General features: G+C 44.0%; 1 protein-coding gene across 2 annotated transcripts in view; it reads left to right on the forward strand.

Annotated features, from left to right (window-relative positions):
- TYW2 (tRNA wybutosine-synthesizing protein 2) overlaps positions 1–20,965 on the forward strand; it is a 174,289-nt gene extending 153,324 nt beyond the window's left edge. The window contains exon 8 of one of the 2 annotated variants that reach the window (XM_085607740.1): positions 15,004–20,965. In XM_085607740.1, the coding sequence (XP_085463866.1) occupies positions 15,004–15,477 (474 nt within the window). In that variant the 3' untranslated portion in view covers positions 15,478–20,965. The remainder of the gene's footprint in view (positions 1–15,003) is intronic. The other variant, XM_085607741.1, reaches the window with a different exon arrangement.
- Positions 20,966–23,766: the final 2,801 nt, after the last annotated feature.

The raw sequence follows: 23,766 nt of genomic DNA on the forward strand, positions 1-23,766 counted from the left end.
CGGCAAAGATGAGAACACTTGAGCGGGGTCACGCAGCAGGAACTCTGTATCTCGCCTCCAGATAGCTTCTACAACAAGATTGTCCCTGAGGTTCCTGCTTCATGCTGCCTCAAGTCTGGTGACTTACTTTCCACCTCAAATTCAGGTTTTGCTTATAGTTCTGATAACACCGTTGTCCTGATTGTACTGTCAGCTGTTGGCGACTCTTTTATCCAGATACATGGAGGGGGGTCCATCTCTGCCATGCTCCTGTTTCGCTGTTTTAGCTTAGCATTTAGCCTCCCTGTGGGGTTGTTGGTTTTACTTGCTTTCTCATTTCAGGACGACATATGCTTCTTTTTCTGAAGTTTAGGGTGGGGGAGCTGGGGGGCGAGGGAGGGGGGGGGGGGAAGACCGTTGTCTCCCAACAGTTTGTTGTTTTTAGCTGCCTACGGGCCGCTGTTCTGTTATATTCGGTAGCTACACGCACCGATCTGCCTTTGACGCTGACACGAGATTCATCGTATCACACACCTTCCATCCACCACCCCAGGCCCCACAATGTCGTTTCCCAGGGGATCCGGGCCTCTTCGCGTTTGCATCCACCCATCCATACACCGCTCACCTTGATGGCGTCCACCTTCAGTAGGGCCCTCCACATCCTCTCTTGGAATGTCAACGGCCTACTTGACCGTATCAAGCATGCTGCTGCCCTTCGTAGCGCCCACCGACATGTACCAGACGTCCTGTTTATGCAAGAAACCCACCTCCTGGGCTCCCAATGCAACTTCCTTGCCAGATATGGGTTTGACAGGGTCTTGCACTCTGGTTTTACACGCGGTTCCCAGGGATAGCTACACTACTTCGGCAAGGGCATCCCTTTACCCTGACATGTGCTGAGACGGACACGCACGGCCGCTATGTGGCCCCGTCGGGTACGATCGAGTGCCAACCCCTTAATCTCTTTTGTACATACATTCCCCCCGCCACCATGGCCTCTACCCTCCGTCGCCTCATGCCAATACTTTCATCCTTCCCACCGGGCTTGACTGTTGGAGGGGGTGACTTTAACGCGGTCCTCCAACCCATGCACGACGCAACAGGTACTCCATCGGCCTCCCGCCTGGCCTCTGCAAAACATCTATCTGACTGGTCCTCTGCCTTGGGTCTCTGCGATGCCTGGAGGGTGTGGAACCCCCATAAGGAACAGTACACCCACACTTCGGCGGCTCACCATACCCACTCCCGTATCAACCTGTTCCTACTGCCTGCCACGGATTGTCAGCTGCTGTCCGGGTCACTGTTTTGGCCAGGGGTATCTCTGATCACTCCCCCGTCTCCCTCCGCCTTGGGACCTCCTCTGCAGGCACCCGTACGGCATGGCGGATGAATGCTTGGTTCCTGCAGGATGCTGAATTTGTCGCGGCCCTCGGGCAGGAACTGAAGCTTTATTTCTCATCCAATACGGGTTCTGTCTCCTCGCCAGGAACATTGTGGGAGGCCGGCAAGGCCGTCCAATGTGGGGTGGCTAGAGGCCTGGTTCACGCGAAGCGTAAGGAACAGACCGCATGACTCGAGCAGCTGGAGGCCCAGGCGGCGCAGTTGGAGGAGGCCCAGGCTGCCAGCGACAGCGATGACTCCGCTCGGCAACTTACGCTGCTCCGCGAAGAGATTTGTCAGATCTCGCTAGAGTCTGCTAAGATGCTATGGCGTTCCTCGGTGGCGCATGTGTATTGCTGGGGTGACAAAAACTGCAAACTACTTCACAATTTAGTGTCCTATCCGAAAGCCAACCGCATTATTCCCGAGATTCGGGCTGAGACTGGAGCCCATCACGTCACATCTCCAACCAATGCCCGAACCTTCGCCGGATATTATGCGGCACTCTATGCGGCCCGCCCTCCTCGGAGCTCCTTGGCGGATTGGTTGGCTCGGACTGATTCCCACCTGCCATGCTTTTCCCGGCCGGCCTCGGAGGCTTTGGACCTCCCCTTCACCCCGGAAGAGATCCATGGGGCTATCTCACTGCTGCACTCCGGCAAGACGCCCGGGCCCGACGGATACCCCCAAGAATATTATGTGGCCTATCGTGACATATTGGTCCCACACTTAACAGCTCTATTCAAACACGTGGTAGGTGAGGGGTCCTTCCCACCAGAGACGGATGTGGCCACCATTGTAGTCATCCCAAAGACACAGCCGCCCTCCCTTGACTGTGCGGATTACCACCCTATTTCCCTCATTAATACAGAAGTCAAAATCTTCGCCACTGTGATAGCCCAACAGCTCCGTCCCCACCTGCAGGACCTGGTCAGTCCGGATCAATGCGGTGTTATGCCTGCCCGGGGTACCCGGCATTGCATTCGCCGCCTACACCTCGCCCTTGCACATTACCATCAGCTCACCCCGTACCTGGCGTTGCTTTTCATAGATTTTGAAAAGGCGTTCGATACGGTGGACTGAAGTTACCTTGATGGGGTGTTGGAGAGGAGGGGCTTCGGCCTCCCTTTCCGGCGCTTTATCCGGGTCCTCTACTCTAGACCCAGGGCACGGGTCCTTATTAATGGCGTGTTATCTGAGACATTCCCCATCCCGGGGGCACCCGACAGGGCTGTCCGCTCTCGCCGCTTCTATTCGCTTTGGTGATGGATCCTCTGGCCTCTCTCATCCGTCAAGACTCCTTCATCCGCGGCTGGGCCTGGGATCCGAGCCACACTGACAAGATAGCCCTGTATGCCAATGACGTCCTCCTGTTCTTGGCGGACCCAGAGAACTCTTGCCCACGCTGTTTGGATGCCCTCTCAGCCTTTGAGCGGGTCTCCGGCCTCAGGCTCAACCTGGCGAAATCCACGCTGGTCCCCCTTCATCCATCCCAGGAATGCTTTGACTGGCAAACGAATATCCCCTTATGCAGGCAATCGTTCAAGTATTTGGGGGTGTGGGCCGCCCTCCTCCTGGAGCTTGAATGGGCCCTGAACATCAGGCCCCTGGTCGCCAGGGCCAAAGCTGACCTCAGGAAGTGGCAGTCCCTCCCCCTCAACCCCCTTCTCCACGTTTCCTCCATGATGGCATGAAAGGCAGCTGAACTTTGTTTTTTGATCGAGATGAAACCCCTGTTAAATTCATGTCTTGAATTTCATAGTTTTGATTTGGGAGAATACCTTTCTGGTGGCCATATAGTCAACTGAATTTTAGATTCTCTCAGTTTCAGAAGCATACACTTTCTTTCACAGAGTTAGAGTTCAACTTCTCATCAGTGCTTTATGCATCAGGTAATTAAAATTTCTTATAGAGTAGACACTCTGCCTCGTCATTTATAGGCACCACAATTCTAGCTAATGTGAATGTTGCAGAATATGTACGTTTCATATTGACTGAACTAAAGTGCCCCACTATGCTCCTCTGCAGTTTGTAATGCAAGGCTAACCATGTAATTTCCTGGGCTCGCTAAGACTGTCTTCCAATGCCTCATTTGTCTATTGTATTTTCTAATCCGTTGCTCATCATTTTAACACACAGGAGTGAAAGAGCAATGACAATATCTGTGGGGTTTCTAAAAGTTATCCCTGTTTCTAGGGCAACAATGAAAACCGCTTTATACAGCCAATTCTCTGGATACAAGCCTAAAAGTTGTTTTCCAATAGGTCCTTCCTAATATGCTTGCCTATTTTCTATCTGCTTTCTCCTGGTATTCTTTGCTACGTCACATGTTCCTAATAGGACAAAAAGGGAGCTGAAAGAAAGAGTAAGGAAAAAGTGCACACTTTTAAAAAGAAAATTTTACTGTGAATTTCTCTATGGCTAAAGAAATACCTCCAACCAACTTTCAAAATGCCAAATAAAAGAATGAGGCATGCATGAGCAGAATGGTAGGTCTGTGATGTACAAAGAGTTATGGTATACAAGTAGTTGTAGGATCTATGCTATTTGATTAGGAATACTAGTAGGACTCATCTCAATATTTTCTAGCAGATTTCTTTCCTAGCCAACATTGAGAAATGTGTTTTATATTGTCCATTAGAGCTACACCTGCACCTCTGCCTCCCGAATTTAATCTCGGCTCCTAGGCAAGGTCAGGCAAAAACAAAATGGCAGCAACCACAAAATTTCTGATTCTCGCCTGAAATCTACTGAAGAGATTGATGTTTGAAGGACAAGAACATCGGTTTCTTCTAATACAACTTTGCTAAGCTGCCTGCCACCTTTAGGGAAGTGAGGAACACGTTTGAAATATGTTTCTCTCAGTAGGATCAGGCATGCCTTGTGTGGTCAAGATGCCCAAATAGTATAGATCCCCTGTAAAACTACCTACATTGGTTTTGGTAGCCCCTGTTTCATTTGTTTCAAAAGCCGTCTGACTCATTCAACTATGTTATGGAGTCGTGGCTTGAACGGTGGCTTTACAGACTAGTGGCTGTACCTTACCTTAATGATTAGTGGCTTGTCCTATAGTGACCTAATTTGCCATCCGCTTCTGCGATTGCTGCCATAATACTCTCCTATTCTAAATCCAGATTGCCATTTTCAGTAAAGGGGGTTTCCTGTGGTAGAGCAGAATATAACCCTAAGGTTACCATTGCCTCATATCTAAACACACCACACTTCATTAAAGGGCACCGGGAGCTCAGCCTCTGGAGATAGAAGGTAGCAAGGAGAATGACACAAAAGCCTCCAGAGAGGTAAAGACTGGGCAAAAAAGACCCAAATCCACTCTGCCACTACCAGAATCGCCACTAAAAATAAAGCCTGATCATCCAACAATTTGGACCTTATACTACATAGATTATCATCATTACATGATCTAGCCCAGAATACCAAAACTAATACTGATCTCATTCAGGCAGACATCTAAGGGCTAAGGAAGCACTTTAAAGATTTGGCGAGCAGAACTAATGAAGACAAATCACGAATCAGCGGATGTAGGATGGGAGCCCAAAATCACAGAAACTTACTGATACGTTGTGCTCAAAGAATCTTGTCTGGAACATCAGTCTTCACCTCTGTGGACGATGCTCTCTTGGGGCCATATGTAGGTAGCTGCACATTTACCGACTCATAAATACTGAATTTTACTGATTCGGTATTTATGAATCGGTAAATGTGATGTAGGTAATTTATCGGTAAAATTTACCGAATCGGAAAGGGTTGGTAATTTAGAATCGGTATTTACCGATTCGGTAATGAGGCATACCTTCCCATTGATTCCTATGGGCCAGGAGGCCCATAGGAATGAATGGGAAGCCAGTTACCATTACCGAATCGGTGAATACCGAATCGGTAATGGGGGAGGCAGTATCATGGGTGGCAGGGTGTCACATTGACACCCTGTTGCACCCCTGATTCGTCCATGTGTGCACATGTGGCGCACATACATGCCCTAAGGGCATGTATGTCTGCCACATGGCACTTGTACATCAGCAAAATATCAAGTTTTGCTAGGTATTCGGTATTTATCACCAACCTATATTTGGTGGTAAATACCGAATTCTAATTCCTACACATCACTCATTTGAGTGTTTCCTACATATCATTTCGGGATTCGGTATTTACCGAATCGGTAAATTTATCGATTCGGTAATTTTACCGATTCGGTAAATTACCGAATCCTGAAATATGCCCCCTACATAGCAAATGCCTAAATACCGGTCGGTAACGGGATATTTACCGAAAATCGGCCGTTACCAACCGGTATTTGGCTTCCTACATATGGCCCTAAGTGTTTATGTCTAGGTTGTAGTTATGAATCTCATAATCATCTTGCCTGTTCTGCTTAACCATCTAATTGGCCATGTATCACTTTTTAAACAGCTCGTATATGTATGATTTAATTTATAGTTGGTGTACTTACACATATATGTGAAAGGTCTTGTCACCATGCTTTGTATGGAGCTACCCACATCCATAATTACTGTTACTTGTTTTTTAGATGGCGACCTTTATTCTGAAGTTGCTCTTTACTATGATTTGCTTGCAGGATGACATTTAATGCCAGGTTTACTACATTGTGTATGATATGGAGGCCTTCTTGCTGTACTCGCTTACCCTGTGTTGATAGCATTGGGTTGGTCAAGGAGCCTTCGGGCTTAAGTTGAATGGGGTGGGTGTGAAATTGTATTTCTGTTATATTTCACTGTATTTTTATTGCTCTTCCTTTTCTTTAGTGCTCTACTTTAATTTATAACATCGATTGAACGAAAATCAAAATACATACCAATATACATTCTCACTAAATGCTTAAGTAAATCACGTATAAACCATTCATATCATGCAGAGTCATTCAACTCTAAAGGGTCTGTGTTCTTAACCACTCCGCCTAATTCATTAAAAATGTATCACTACTAACATAACTGAGACACTGAAAGTGCTCTCTTTGAAAACAAAAGGGCTAAACCATCTGGTCAAAAGGAGGAAAATAGTAGATTATTGCCACAAACTCGGGCAACATTTTATTACAAGAGATCTAGATTGAGATTTAAGTATAATTGGATCAATGAGTGTTACCATTCCCCGCATAGCAGAAGAATAGAGTCATCACCTTAATTTCCAAAAATATGCAGTATCGCTGCCACCCTTTACAAACAAGACAATGTATTGAGACAACACTGAATTTTACATTATAAACATTTACACACCCAACAATAATGATCCCGAATTCAACAAAGTGATGTCCGACCTACCACAAAATATTGGCGCAAAACTAGGTGGGGATTTTAATCTACCCTAGATGGGAACCTAGATAGACTATCAAAGCTAAAGTTTAGATCCACCATGGTCTCATGCCCAACTCCTGAATCTGTCAGACGGATAACCTGATTGATGCTTGGAAGGATCCATAATCCAACAAGAATTGATTTTACCTTTTACTCGCAACCCTATATTTCTTATTGAAGAATTATCTCTTAATTGACTGATTCCTTCAATGATCTATCTCTCCCAGAAAAGAACCAATAGCGATTTCAGATCACTCATGTAGCATGCAAATGATATGACATTATCACAGACAGTGAAGAAATTAAATAAAGATTCCAGAAGGACTTCAATCTATATATAAATGGGAATAATATGGAAGATACCCCTTCTGAACTTTTCTGGGATGCTCTCAAAGCCACCATTAGAGGGTGCATCATCAAATTAATGTTTGCCAAAAATAAGAGATCAGCAATGTCTCAACGATCTTGAGGTTCAAATCAAAGCTTTAGAATTCAAGCTTGATCACAGTAAAGGATCCGCTGACCTTGATGCTTTGAAAAACCTCAAATATATATATAATACAACTTGGAGCTTTAGGCCCCACAAATGGGTATTAATGAGGAATGCAGAAAAATAGGGTGGGACTTTATAAATTATTTAAAATTCAGGAACCATAACTTGACTATTCCATCCAGAAGAAACCAATATGATCCTAAGTATCACTTTCTCAAATGAAATGTTAGAAGCCTTTGAAAATGCCTATAAAATTATATACCACCCAGATAGAACTATTGAGACTAAAGACTCTGAGATTTTACTTGATCATCTCTCCATCCCAACATTAGATCCACGCTCTAAAGAAAATCTAAAGAAAATCTTTATAAACTAATTACGCAAGATGAGACCCTTAAATACATTCAAGGTCTGGAATTGGGGTTAGGTCCTGGAGCGGACGGATTCACCAATATGTTTTACAAAACGTTTGCCCAGTCTCTTTTTACTCCTTTTCACAGTTCATTCTCTAGCTGCCAAAAGTGTAATCATACATGGTTTGGCATCTAACACACAATTTTGTGTGCTAGATTTTCGTGGACCTTTTTGAAAGCTACCCTACTCAAATTTGACTTGGGTGACAATTTGATTAGAATGGCTCTTGGTCTCTATTCCAAACCATGACCTCCGATAAGGATTAATGGCTGCTTATCAAAGCCTTTCATTTTAAAGAAAGGCAATAGAGAGGAATGCCATCTTTCACTGCTTTTATTTCTCCTGATGGCCGAATCCCTTCTTCTAGAGATATGTTCTAATAATTCAATTAATGATATTTCTTTTAAGCTGGACCGCAAAATTTTGCTGTGCATTAAGAGGGTGTGCTCACAGAAGAAACTGATGGTGCAATTCCCTATTTGCTGGATGTATTAGTAAATTATGCAAGAGTGGAGGTGGGGCTTGGGTGTCTGAAAGAAAAATGTCCGTCGGAGGGCGGACTCTCGATCGCCGGGCATGTCCTCTTCGGCCCCTCCCTCCCAGACCCCGGCTCAGAGGTCCGCCTCCCCCAGCCCGGCTAGCTCAATGACTGACTTGAGCTGTCTCCCTGGCTCCTCTGAAATCCTGCGACACGTCATGTCGGACTCTGACCTGTCTCGGAGCCCCGAGATCCGTAGCTCCGGCAAAGATGAGAACACTTGAGCGGGGTCACGCAGCAGGAACTCTGTATCTCGCCTCCAGATAGCTTCTACAACAAGATTGTCCCTGAGGTTCCTGCTTCATGCTGCCTCAAGTATGGTGACTTACTTTCCACCTCAAATTCAGGTTTTGCTTATAGTTCTGATAACACCGTTGTCCTGATTGTACTGTCAGCTGTTGGCGACTCTTTTATCCAGATACATGGAGGGGGGTCCATCTCTGCCATGCTCCTGTTTCGCTGTTTTAGCTTAGCATTTAGCCTCCCTGTGGGGTTGTTGGTTTTACTTGCTTTCTCATTTCAGGACGACATGTGCTTCTTTTTCTGAAGTTTAGGGTGGGGGAGCTGGGGGGCGAGGGAGGGGGGGGAAGACCGTTGTCTCCCAACAGTTTGTTGTTTTTAGCTGCCTACGGGCCGCTGTTCTGTTATATTCGGTAGCTACACGCACCGATCTGCCTTTGACGCTGACACGAGATTCATCGTATCACACACCTTCCATCCACCACCCCAGGCCCCACAACGTCGTTTCCCAGGGGATCCGGGCCTCTTCGCGTTTGCATCCACCCAACCATACACCGCTCACCTTGATGGCGTCCACCTTCAGTAGGGCCCTCCACATCCTCTCTTGGAATGTCAACGGCCTACTTGACCGTATCAAGCATGCTGCTGCCCTTCGTAGCGCCCACCGACATGTACCAGACGTCTTGTTTATGCAAGAAACCCACCTCCTGGGCTCCCAATGCAACTTCCTTGCCAGATATGGGTTTGACAGGGTCTTGCACTCTGGTTTTACACGCGGTTTCCAGGGATAGCTACACTACTTCGGCAAGGGCATCCCTTTACCCTGACATGTGCTGAGACGGACACGCACGGCCGCTATGTGGCCCCGTCGGGTACGATCGAGTGCCAACCCCTTAATCTCTTGTGTACATACATTCCCCCCGCCACCATGGCCTCTACCCTCCGTCGCCTCATGCCAATACTTTCATCCTTCCCACCGGGCTTGACTGTTGGAGGGGGTGACTTTAACGCGGTCCTCCAACCCATGCACGACGCAACAGGTACTCCATCGGCCTCCCGCCTGGCCTCTGCAAAACATCTATCTGACTGGTCCTCTGCCTTGGGTCTCTGCGATGCCTGGAGGGTGTGGAACCCCCATAAGGAACAGTACACCCACACTTCGGCGGCTCACCATACCCACTCCCGTATCAACCTGTTCCTACTGCCTGCCACGGATTGTCAGCTGCTGTCCGGGTCACTGTTTTGGCCAGGGTTATCTCTGATCACTCCCCCGTCTCCCTCCGCCTTGGGACCTCCTCTGCAGGCACCCGTACGGCATGGCGGATGAATGCTTGGTTCCTGCAGGATGCTGAATTTGTCGCGGCCCTCTGGCAGGAACTGAAGCTTTATTTCTCATCCAATACGGGTTCTGTCTCCTCGCCAGGAACATTGTGGGAGGCCGGCAAGGCCGTCCAATGTGGGGTGGCTAGAGGCCTGGTTCACGCGAAGCGTAAGGAACAGACCGCATGACTCGAGCAGCTGGAGGCCCAGGCGGCGCAGTTGGAGGAGGCCCAGGCTGCCAGCGACAGCGATGACTCCGCTCGGCAACTTACGCTGCTCCGCGAAGAGATTTGTCAGATCTCGCTAGAGTCTGCTAAGATGCTATGGCGTTCCTCGGTGGCGCATGTGTATGGCTGGGGTGACAAAAACTGCAAACTACTTCACAATTTAGTGTCCTATCCGAAAGCCAACCGCATTATTCCCGAGATTCGGGCTGAGACTGGAGCCCATCACGTCACATCTCCAACCAATGCCCGAACCTTCGCCGGATATTATGCGGCACTCTATGCGGCCCGCCCTCCTCGGAGCTCCTTGGCGGATTGGTTGGCTCGGACTGATTCCCACCTGCCATGCTTTTCCCGGCCGGCCTCGGAGGCTTTGGACCTCCCCTTCACCCTGGAAGAGATCCATGGGGCTATCTCACTGCTGCACTCCGGCAAGACGCCCGGGCCCGACGGATACCCCCAAGAATATTATGTGGCCTATCGTGACATATTGGTCCCACACTTAACAGCTCTATTCAAACACGTGGTAGATGAGGGGTCCTTCCCACCAGAGACGGATGTGGCCACCATTGTAGTCATCCCAAAGACACAGCCGCCCTCCCTTGACTGTGCGGATTACCACCCTATTTCCCTCATTAATACAGAAGTCAAAATCTTCGCCACTGTGATAGCCCAACAGCTCCGTCCCCACCTGCAGGACCTGGTCAGTCCGGATCAATGCGGTTTTATGCCTGCCCGGGGTACCCGGCATTGCATTCGCCGCCTACACCTCGCCCTTGCACATTACCATCAGCTCACCCCGTACCTGGCGTTGCTTTTCATAGATTTTGAAAAGGCGTTCGATACGGTGGACTGAAGTTACCTTGATGGGGTGTTGGAGAGGAGGGGATTCGGCCTCCCTTTCCGGCGCTTTATCCGGGTCCTCTACTCTAGACCCAGGGCACGGGTCCTTATTAATGGCGTGTTATCTGAGACATTCCCCATCCGGGGGGCACCCGACAGGGCTGCCCGCTCTCGCCGCTTCTATTCGCTTTGGTGATGGATCCTCTGGCCTCTCTCATCCGTCAAGACTCCTTCATCCGCGGCTGGGCCTGGGATCCGAGCCACACTGACAAGATAGCCCTGTATGCCAATGACGTCCTCCTGTTCTTGGCGGACCCAGAGAACTCTTGCCCACGCTGTTTGGATGCCCTCTCAGCCTTTGAGCGGGTCTCCGGCCTCAGGCTCAACCTGGCGAAATCCACGCTGGTCCCCCTTCATCCATCCCAGGAATGCTTTGACTGGCAAACGAATATCCCCTTATGCAGGCAATCGTTCAAGTATTTGGGGGTGTGGGCCGCCCTCCTCCCGGAGCTTGAATGGGCCCTGAACATCAGGCCCCTGGTCGCCAGGGCCAAAGCTGACCTCAGGAAGTGGCAGTCCCTCCCCCTCAACCCCCTGGGTAGGAGTGCCCTTTTCAAAATGATGGTCCTCCCCCGCTTCCTGTACATCCTACAGAATATCACCGCCCATCTCCCGGGCAGTTGGTTCCGGCACACTGCCGCATCCCTCCCTTTGATGGGGCATGGGGGTCACTAATCTGCACCTCTACTACTTGGCCACGAGGCTCATTGTGATCCACGACTGGTTCGCGTGCAGCTGGTCCGACCCGGCGTATCGGGTGGAACTCAGGTCAATGGACCTTATGCAGGTTCAAGCTTACCTGTATGGAAGCCCAGTGCCACAGGCTCTCCCCCGTCACTAGGACGGTACTAATGGCCTGGCGTACCGCACTACGCCACGTAAAGTGGAACCGGACACTCCCCAGACAGACGCCCCTGTGGAGCGGAGCATGGTTGAGGAAGGTATCCTCTCTCCAGGACTTCCGTCGCTGGGATCTTGTTGGAATCTCGCTGTTGGGGGACGTCTGGGTGGGGGACCATATCAGATCCTTTGTTGACCTCCAATAACGCCATTCCCTCCTTCCTTCACAAAGTATTTACAGCTCAGACATGCCCTCCACTCACACATTCCATCTCCCACTGCATTTCCGGAATTTAGCCCCTTGGAGGCCCAGGTAATGATGGGGAACCTGGGCAGAGGTGGGGTGTCTCGAATTTACCGTTCCCTGGTCAATAATGGTCCTGTGTCCCTAGACCGGCTCCGGGCCCGCTGGGAGGGGTGGTTGAGCCTCCTGGAAGAAGCGGACTGGAGAGACGCCCTTATGGCCCCCAAGACCCTGACAACCTCCTCCAAACTGCGCCTCGTTCAACTCGATTATCTCCATGCGGCATACCTTACTCCAGCATGCCTGTACAGCGCTCATATGCGGTCCTCTCCAGCCTGCGCGCGCTGCAGCCACACCCCAGAAGATTTTTACCACATGGTGTGGCAGTGTCCCGGTCTCGAGCCATTCGGGGGGGGGGGTGGAACTTGAGCTTACGCAGGCCCTGGGTTGGGAGGTCCCCCACGACCCGCTGCGCCTGCTCCTGGGGGTGTTTGATGGCCTTGATGGATCCCGGGCAGACAAGCGCTTCCTGGGTACAGTGGTAGCAGTGGCGAAGCGGGACATAGCGGCACTCTGGTCCCAGGCTAAACCGCCCACTGTGAGGAGATGGAGGCGAGGAGTGGACTGGTGTTGAGTCCAAGAGGAGCCCCGTTTCGAAGCCCGGGGATGCCCCGAACATTTTGGTAAAATATGGGGCAAGTGGTTCCACTTAATACCCGCCTGAGGGGTCTGTGTGTTGGATACGCATATTTCGTTAAGTAGGTGCCATGCCCATTTCAGAGGTGCCTTATGAGTCACGGTCATCTTAATTTGAGTGTCTTTTGTCCCAATAATGTGTTTTGATTTGCTGCAGTTGAATTGTTGTCTTTGTTATAAAAATGCAATAAAGTTGCTTATCAAAAAATAATAATAAATTATTCAAGAGTGTCCAGTTACTCCCGTAGTTAAGAAAAAACTGAGGTGTTCTTATAAAAGATTCAGGTTTGAAATGGCAACACAAGACATTAAAATATTTTAGAATTTGGTTCGGAAGAGATTTTAAGGAGACATTGTCAGTAAATGAGAATAAAACTATCTCCAGTGTAGAGTTAGTATTGCAATGGTCACCAAAGTTCTTGACTTGGTGGGGTAAATACCACTAGGATGATCGTGACACCTATAATTAATTTTCCAATCAGTATGTTACCTCTCAAATTGTAATCCAGTTTTTTTCTTCAAAAACATGGACACATTATTTATGGATTTTCTCTGGAAAAATAATAAAGCCAGGACTCCCTTAGAAACTCAGACTTGAGAGGTGAGGGAGGGAATTAGTTACATTTCTGGATTACCTTAGAAATCAATAGGCCTTCTTGTCCATACAGGGAGCTTGGTGGTTCTCATTAAATAATCCTATAGTGCCTACATGGTTGCCTATACAAAGAACTCTGCCACCCCATTTACCCCAATGCTCACTACTCACAATACACAGTATCTTTTGGCTTAATATGGAAGAGTCAATCGCGATTATGAGAGATACAATTGATACCCTACATATGCTAGGAGGACTGGGTGGCTAAAGGCATAAATCTAATCAAAGATTTAGTTTCCAGTTCAAACTCTCTCTTATTCGCAGAACTACACCTTAAACATAATCTTTCTAATCTAGATTGTTGTGATTTTCTGAAACTCAAAGCCATAATTAAAAGCTTGGTGTCATACATGCTCCCGTTTTTCCATTGCTGTTGGGAAAGTTCTTTAAATTGAGTCATACTGCATCTAGAATGCATAATTTTCTCTTGCCCCTAAACCAAGGCTGACACAGAAAGGTACAGACTCTTGAAATTCTATTAACTTAATACACTAGAGGTGGACATTTGCGGTACTACTTGCTCACATAATCTGACATTCTTTTTAAACGAAAGATTACCCCTGCCTCATTGTAAATGAGATTCTGGTTATTACATAACATCTGCTGGACTCCATCAAAGCTTCATAGGCAAGGTGTCTTGGATTCAAAAATTTGCTGGAACTGCAGTCTTAAATCTGGAGTCATTCTTCAAATTTTGCTTAAATGCAATAATGCTCATCCTTTGTGGCATCAAATTCAAAACGAGTTACAAGAAGTCTTTTGAATCTTTCTGCATACTGATGCAACATCTTGCACATCTATTTTCCTTCTGAGATTCTCAAATTGGCTCCCACAGACATTCAGCTGATTTACCTCAGGTTGACCATTGGAACCTACCTTATCCTTTCTGAATGGAAGAGTTCTCCAAATGTTTCCTTTCACAATTAGTGGGCTGCATATGCTTAGTTAGAAGTGATCACAATACATGTTTCCAAAAAGCTAACTGTCTCTCACCATCGATTATTGTGAGGCGCCTTGAATACCAGAAAAACGTGCCTCCATAATCTAACTCGGTCGGTTCTTTTACAACATAGTAGGAGCACGTCCTTATCCACACACCTATTTCGACACAGACCCACTTGTTTTTAGATTTCAGCCTGAAACGTTGTTGAACCGCTGAGATTTCCCTTTCTTCTCTTTTTGTTCTACCTTTTCATTATATCATTTTGGTTGCCTTGATCTGTTTGTAAAATCATTTTCTCTGACATTTATATGGTGCATGATCATAAGAGTATAGTACTTATTGGTTCGTGATTTTAGTACTGTGCAGTCTATTATGTTCCTACAGAGCTTCATGCATTAACCATTCTCACGGTGTTCATTTTTTACTACCGATATCATATACATTGTTGCAAATTGATCACATTGATTATTGTTATGCCTTATTACATACGTTCTTGTTACTTTAATCAAGATCTTCTAAGTATCGTTGTATCTGAGATCATGCTCTTTGTTCTATAAAAAAAACTGTGATATAGTCATTTGATCATGTATATTTTGGTCTGGTTTCCTCTGTTTCTTTTGTGTCTGCCTATTGCTTTGTGTTTTACATTTTATTTTAATTCAATTAGCAGTTTGTAGTTAAGAATATTAACATTTGTACAAATCAATTTTAAGTGTGGAGAGGTTGCTCTTATTAACTATTACACTAGCTGAACTGCCTAATGATACTGCCGTTTCATTCAACTCTGTCTCTCTTTCCTTGTAGCTGGACTTGCAGAATGTAGCTGACAGAGTAAATCTTGGATTGATCCCAAGCTCTAGGGAAGGCTGGCCCATTGCTTGCAGGGTTCTAAGACAGGACACAGGAGGTGTTCTACATATCCATCAAAATGTTGAATCCTTTCTGGGAAAAAATCATCAGACTTCAAGCAACTATTATCACCAGCAGGTTTTCTCTAAAGGAAAAGTGTGCAGTGCAGCTGTGAAAGAAGAGGATTTGGAGCAAAGTGTTGACCTATGCACCAAGGAAGATGAAGTGACTATCATGAGGGAGAGTGTGATAAACCCGGAATGGGAGAGTTGGGCAGAGTCCACAAAGAGCCAGATTCAAGAGTTGCTTTATGAGCTAAACGGGAAGCGATGGAAAACCCATATCCTACATATTGAACATGTGAAGTCATACGCTCCTCATGTGGACCACATAGTTCTGGATCTGGAGTGTCGCCCCTTTCCAAACTGAGACAAAAGCAATAGTTGCTGTGCTGGTTTCTAATCTCTTCCTCCATGTTTGGACATCAGAATCCTGAGCTCGGTTTAGTGTATTAGTTCTGCCATTATTACAACAATCTGGTTCCTAGCGCTCAGACTCCGGCCTCTCATTTCGTACCCTGCTCATCCCATATGTCTATTTTGCTTTTCAAGAATGGGATCATTATTCTGTGGTTCAGTATAATGCATATTGCTTTAATGGTCTTTTTGAACTAGGTAAATAATTTGTGTCAAGATATCCTAGGATTCTGGTGATCTTAGCTTTCGTGATTTAGCTCCCTATACAGCAACAGTTATCTAAATTGTTAATATGAAAAGTATCTAGAAAGTTGACAACCTATTTATAAGTCCTTCCTTGGCGTTAAATGCAGAAATACATTGCTTTATGTGAAAACCTTCCTACAGAGCTGTTCCAGAGGGTTATATGTTACATCATGCACCAACAAAACACAACTGAAAAATATTAGTTATGACCTCATTCTACAGACTTTTCATGTGCACACTTGAACGCAACGTTGAGCTCTGCTTTCACTTGTCTTTGCCCGAGTAAAGGGCAATCTGAAACATCGGGGGCTCCCTTCACACTATCTTTCTTTAAGTCGCAGTCTTACCCTTTGTCAGATATTTGGTTTTTAATTTGGGAGGCTGAGACTCCCACCTACCTAATAAGCAGAATCTGGTTAGGTTCAAACATTGTCCTTAGACGAACTGCTCATCCCTGGCAGGCAACCAAGAGAAGGGCATATGAAGTTCAAGCATTACCAACAATTTTTGAGTAAAGAACACAACACAATAAAATTCACAAACCAATTTTGGCAAATAGAGAAAAACGTAATCATCAAAAAGACACGAAGGAAACCAGAGTTAACTTTTTTAAAGTTTGTAGAAAAAAAGTGTCTAGAAAAGATTGTGTCATTAGAAATAAAAACAAATCACAGTTGAATGAGTCTTAGGTGCGATTTCAGGATGACTGCAATGGAGTGGAGATCGGATACACCAAGTAGGTGATCACGCTCAAAGGTTTTACCTTCGAAATTAGTCTCAGAAATGGAAGTCAGGATCCTTCACCCGGGCAAGGTCCAAGGCTGAGGCCAGCGAGAGTCCCTCGCAATTTGATACATTTTGGTTAAGCTCCTAGCAAAGCAGCTGGTGTTGCTACCAAGAGCTTCTAGCTGGACAAAGCTGGATTTATTATGGATGTATTAGCCAGTCACTCTGCCTGATGGCCTTTCAAGGCACCCTACTGGTGACATATTACTATATAAAAATAGTTTTTTATATATATTGAAAGCACTTTGCTCGTCACTGCTGTACTATGAAACTGCAGCCTAGTCAGAGCACAGTGTGTGTTTCTGGCAGCCGCAAATTTCCAATACATTGCAGTATTTGCAGCACAATATTCTATGGCCTAACAGGAAAGGTAATTAGATCAATTGGGTGAAACCAAGTTTACCAATCCAATTTTAGGGCCGGCGCACAAGCACTATAGGGTCCAGAATAAAGGTTTTTAAAAAATGGGGTGGTCAGAAGGAAAAGGCAAATTTGCTGCAATCCTTCATTTCTTTTCTCTGATGTTGTGCAGTAAACTACAGCAGGTCTCTTGCTGTCACACAACCGGGTGAGGGTAAATAACCTGAATTCATGCTGCAATTAGCCCTATATACAAAGCAAACCTATACGGTATAGTTTTCTGTAATACTTTTAAGAATATATCATTTATAAGTGCCTTCATTCTCCATCTAAATGATATTTACCTGGGAGATTGGGAAAGCTTTGTAAGTCTTAAGTTTATTCAAATGGATGGGTGTATTAGAAATTATTACACCCTACGAAGTAAATCAGTTAACGTTTATGAACATGTTTGTCATCGATAGCATTCGTTGTTTCATAACAAATAATATGGAGTAAATGAAGAAAATGTCCTCCCACGTGCACTGTGTTTTCCTGCTGTCCTGTTAGTGACTTTAACGTCTTACTGTTACAGGTTAAAACGTCGAGGTATCTTTCTGATTTCTCCCTGGCAGCAGTGCGTGTATAAACCTAGGGTATGGATACTCTTTGTACATTTAGATATTTTCTGGTTTCCTCTATGCAAACTTGTTTAGCACATTTTGTTTATGCCATTTTGAATATAGTTTGCATTACTATTGATCATATTTTTCAATCCATTTTATTTTATCATCTTCTGTGGTTCAGCGAGTATATTACAGCACTACTGTATATACCAACTGTACAGACTACAAAATACTTGGAATTGTGCTTTTCCATAGTTCCATATTCTCACCGAAGATGTTCTTTGATCTCAATCATAACGGCTCACCATTACTCTCCTACTTCCTTAACTATGAATTATATTGAAAACTACCTTCTTACCGACATTCATCTTATGGGTGTCCAAGTTCAATAAACAATATCAGGTGTGTGGTTCTTGGTGGAAGTTTATGATTATCTCTCATGGATTTGGCAAGTCAGAGGGGAAAATTCTGTGTATACTCTGTTCAGCCATTCTCTGTTGCATCTAATTTGTGTTTCTGTGCTTGCTCTAGGGGGGATACGGGTCCACCCTTATGTTATGCCTAGTTGTGTTTTTGGCAGCACAATAAGGTCCCATTCATTTACATTATTTGTGCCTTGTGGAGGCCTGTCCTCATTATTCCTGTCTCCAAGTATCTGTATCATCACTTCCCAATATCTGGTTATTTCTTACTCTTAGCTACCCTTGCTACATTCCATTTGCAGTATTCTTATGTTCAGCTCAGTAAACAAAATTTGTTTCCTATCTCTTGTCTGGGAACCAACCAATTTCCATGCCTTCGCTATACATCGTTTGGCCAGTGCTAGCGCCAGATGAATGAATCGAGTGCTAACTTTCTTTTTCCTTTGTCTGAGTAGAAGACCCATGAGGCATTGTTGGGTCATAGCAGGCTATTACTTTCCATTACTTCCACAATAACTGACCTAACCTTTCCCCCAAATGTTGCTATTACCGGGCATGACCAGACTATGAGACTAAATAACATCTTTCTACTCCCTGTAGCTCATGCATCAGTCAACAGCACCTTGGTACATCTGTCTTATCATATGAAACTCCATAAGATCAAATACATTTTTCTTCTTTGTTTGTCATGAAACCTAGCTTGTTTTTTTTTATGACTATGGCCTATTACGCACACTGGAAAACTGTTCAGTCTAGGAGACAATTGCTCAACTGAGTTGAGAAACTCTGGTTTTAGATAAAATATCTGAACTACTAGTCAACCCTTTATACCAAAGAGAAACAACCAATAACTGAACCCAGCTGTGAATGAGTGAGAAGGATAATCTATTTAGTATAACTGAAACCTTGCTTTTCATTCCATCTGAACACAAACCTCCAACCTCACCTCTCTATATTTTAACCTTTTTTTTTATCAGTAAGCTGCTTATTCTGTGTGATGGGAATATGGGCATTTATCCTCTCTCATACCCATTAGTGTCTGTAATCCTAACCTCTATTATATAAATCCATAAATGGCAGGATAACGTATATTCATGCTGTATTGCACTTTATGCACAAGAACAGAGGTATGTGGCAGTAGAAAATATGCAATACAATTCCAGAAAAAGTGATATGCTCTCTACTTGAGTACCTCCTGGCTAGAGTTTGATAACAATAAAAGATGTGACCGCAGTCATCAACAGCATTTCATGCAATGAGCCAGAGGAGGCTCTATCCCAACTAATTGAGGAAATATGGGTGCCCATGCAATCTCAAAAGGGGAAACATTGGATGGAAAATCTCCTCTGCAGCAACCTATGAAATTGATGTGCTTAATCATTTCTACACCTTTGCTTACCTCAGTGCACCGGTCGCTTCAAACCAGAAATGGTTTCTCTACACCTTCCTACCAAAATGAGACCAATCAGAAGCAGTATTATATTGCTGGGCATAACACAAAAGCACAATGGGGCACAAATCCCATCTAAACTAATGTAGAGGAATGACCATTTGACAGAATAGCACAGCTGATCGAGAATAAGAAAAATTACCAATCATAAAAGAAAGCACACTGATCAGGTAGGTTCTCCATTGACATTCAGAGGAAGACCAAGACCATACAAAGCAGCCTGTAAGACAATATCATGACGGTTACATAACCACACTGTATAAAATACATTATTATTATCGAATAGAAACCAATTGAGGAAACTGATGGATAAATTATACTTCTAAAAAAAGTTTTACTAATGTACTTTTAAGAAAATAAATGATTTAAATAAATATTGAAGGAAGGGTTGCCTTGCAGAGGTTCTGGAGAAATAAACCAGCGCATTAAGCTTCTGATACTTTAATACAAAAAGACATGGAAGATCAAATTAAAATATTTAATAGGAAAAAAAACATTATTAAAAGGTACTATATATCTGCTCCTAGGAAACAATAAACTACTGCATTATCTCACCAAATGAAAACATCCATTGAGGAAGACCTATGTTCTTAAAGGGTTAGGATTTTGAATAAAACTATGGGAAGAGCACAACTTCCACACAATGTATGTGCAAGGGCAAACGTTTCCAAAAATAACTGACGAACAAGAGGACTTACACATTCTGATTATTGGTAAAGTTGAGATCTAAAAATAACATTAATAAAATAAATAAGTGGCAAAAGGAGGCAAAGGCATTACCATCACAGTAAACAGAACTGTATGAATAAATATCTCCTTTCACGAGCAGCCACGCTACATCTAACTCATTTCAAAGATGGACAATATGCCAGACAAGAATCTTCAAGATTGCTAAGTGACATTATAATACCAAAAACATCAAACCTCCACCATTTTATTCTTACGGCAACTGTAATATAGAAAGTAAAATGCTGACTTTTTTAATAGAAAAGAAATTCCAAAATTGGCTTACCCATACTTTAAACAGAACCTTTATTGCACACAGCAGTTTTCTGTGATACTTGTTTATTCACAAAACATTATGCCCTTGATTGCACTGTTCATGGACAAAAGTAAATCATTCAAAGAAATATCTCTTGCCAAAAGAATAATATAGCCTAATATCTGTATATTTGATTCATGGATGTTTGTTTTGTTGAACAAGAGGAATATGTGGTTATCCAACCTTAGTCTGTTTGAACTCTTTGTTAATGCTTAATAGACACTGAAAAGCAAATTATGCTAGATGTAAAATCCATAACAAATATGTGAATGTGCTTCCGTTTCTGAAGTCTTAAATTAATTTGTTCCCAGAGAAAATGTGTTAACATGCAGAATTGAGTGCTCACATGGATATGAAAACCAGTGTTAACCAAATCAGTGTTGTACTGTGATATTGTTTTTGTTAGCAGTATCCTATGCAAATGATGTATATAAACTACCTGAAAACAAGCCAAAATGTGTCATTGATATTCAAATACAAATATTTGTATTCCCAGATAATTAAATAAATGGTGGTTGTTCCATTGAAAACAGGCTATCTTGAAAACTACCAATGGAGGCGCCAAGCTAGGAATGGCTGCTCTCTAGATTAGCTCTGTGTGCGTAAGCTCTCAAACACCTGTTTTGACCCTCACCTTCCGTTTCCTACTTCTCATATCTCACTGGCCCAGAGTGGTGGAAGTTGCGGACTAGCTGAGAAAACTCTTGGCGACAGTAGTGTTCAGTAGAGGAGCAGGTAAAGAGAACGACCCGGGAAGTGCTGCTGCTTCTATTGCCTCCTGAAATTAATCGGAATGGGGGTGTGGTAAGGTTGAGGAACTATGGAGGTCTAAGGATGGGGAGAGAATCAACATCTCCTGTATTCGGGCTGTGGCTGACTACATGGGACAGCACACTACTCCATAATCCGGAGGCAACCTGTTGGGAGGGTCATTCAGAGATGATGCTTCCTCCCAAAAAGGAAGAGACCTCTTACTCACAAATCCGCAGAACATATTGAGGGAGATGCTGCCACCAATGAAGGTTTAGGCACAACCTGGGAGGTGTAGGCATGCCAGTGGCTCACTCAAGCAGATAATAGCATTTCTGTCTGGTACCCCTCAGCTAAGATGTTTTTGTTTAAAAAATGTTATTGTTTTTATTTATGAAGTTTTATATAGTGTGAACAAGACCATTTCTGGTTTCATAGCGCTGTACAGCATAAAAATAGCATGGAATGTACAAGGAATAATATATAGAATCCTACGGTGATGTCAGAGCACTGCACAATTGAGACTAGCATATTGGCTGCACAAATAATACAAAAAGTCAGGGTGATAACACAAGCATGACCAGTTGGGCTATATAATGTAGAGTAACCACAAGTACTGTTGAAGTGGGGAGCAGCAAGAACAAAATTGGTAGGGATCTGAGAATAATAAATGAGAGGAGACAAAAATAAAGGAAGTACCGGGAAACCATTGTATTCAAAGTAGTACAGTTATTTGCATCAGATAGGAAGTAGACTAATCAATTATCTAATATTTACTTCTTATTTTAAAAGAGTAAATCAAGGGTTAGTTCTGGTCTCCAGAGGAAGAGAATTCCACATTTTGGGGCAATTCCAGGGAAGGCTCTCTTGTAAGTTTTTTCTTTTTATAAAATTTTTTGGGTTTCTGCTGCAAGGAGCATGTGCTACAAGAAGATCTGTTCTCTCCAGATAGAGCAAGTTTCTGAGCCAAGTAGCGAGGAGTGTTGTGGTAAATGGCTTTATATGTTATGCAAATTATTTTTAGATGGATCCTAGATTCATAAGGTAACCAGTTCAGTGAATGTACGACAGGGTTAATTATGATCACTTTTTGTGCCTGTGATGAGCCTAGCAGCCGCATTGAGGGTAGCCCTCAGAGGTGTCAGTTTTATTTTCTGTAAGGCAGCAAGGGTAGCATTTCTCTAGTCAAGTTTGGAGATCACAAGCTTGAACCCCTATATTGATATCTACAAAGGACAGGAAGGGCTTTAGTTTCCTTAAAGCATGGAGTTGGTAATTGGCTCCTCTGACTGAGCTGCTGATTTGGTTTAGCATGGAGAGGTTGTTGTCCAGTGTTATTCCTAGGGATTTTGGCGAATCAACGATCTGTGGAATACAGTTCAAGGCGGTGAGAAATGGAAGCCAATCTTTGATGTTGGAGGTGGAATTGGGTGGAGAGAGGAATAGAAATTCAGTTTTGAGGGCAATAAGTTTGAGTTGGTTACGAGTCAACCAGTGTTGAGTTTTGGCCAGGATGTTATTGAGGGTGCTGATCTCATCAAGAGGGGCAATTTTCATGTAAAGTTACCGTATTATCAGTATACTGTTGGTAGGAGATGTTAGAGTGTTTGAGGATTTCGGTCAGGGGTTCCATGTATAGATTGAACAGAGTGGGGGAAAAGTGAAGAACTTTGGGGTACACCAATCGAGACAGGCACCTGATTGGATAGGGTGTGATTGATGAGATCTGTTTTGTAGGAATGGCCAGAACCATTTTAAGACCGTACCTGCAAGACCAATCCTGTGTTCCAAGAGGTCCAGAAGACTCTTTTGTTTGACGGTGTCAAACACTGCTGATAGGTCAAGTAGGATTAATAGATCGGATTCATTTTGATCAATTAAGCATAATGCGTCGTCGACAATGTGGACCACGGCAGTTTCAATACAGTAACCCGGAGTCAGTAATGATTGAGGAGTTGGTATTGAGCAATGTGATTGCAGAGTTGCTGATGGACACGTTTTTCCAAGAGCTTGGCGAAGGTCGGGATGCTAGATATGGGGCGGTGGTTGTTGGGATCAGAGATGTCAGCGTTGAGCTTTTTTAAGATGGGGGTGCCTTGACCACTTTTAAGACGATCAGTAATACAGCCTTGCGTAAGAGAGGTGTTGATAATTCGGTTCACTGACACAATATGGAAACCATAAATATCGTGATACCAAAATATTGTGTCAAAAATATCAATCACATAAATATAGTTTTTCTCTAAATATAATCGTAAGTACAAAAATATTTTATAAAATATCGTTTTCACTAATATCAAATAATATATTGAAAAATATCGTTTATTACTATATATGTAGTTTAAATATGTAAAACTTAAATATTTTAACATTAATATCATGTAAATTAAATGTTTAATATTAAAAAATCTAAATATATACACATTTACTAATTTAAACACACACACATATATCAGTGTGTGTTTCTATGCACATATATAATGTAAAACTATTAAATATATTAATTTTAACTTGTATTATAATTTATAATTGTTTTTAAATTTACCAAACGCATATATATATGTACACACATACAAAAAAC

The sequence above is a fragment of the Triturus cristatus genome, chromosome 5_2 (assembly GCF_964204655.1).
Source record: "Triturus cristatus chromosome 5_2, aTriCri1.1, whole genome shotgun sequence".
Classification (NCBI taxonomy): Eukaryota; Metazoa; Chordata; class Amphibia; order Caudata; family Salamandridae; genus Triturus; species Triturus cristatus.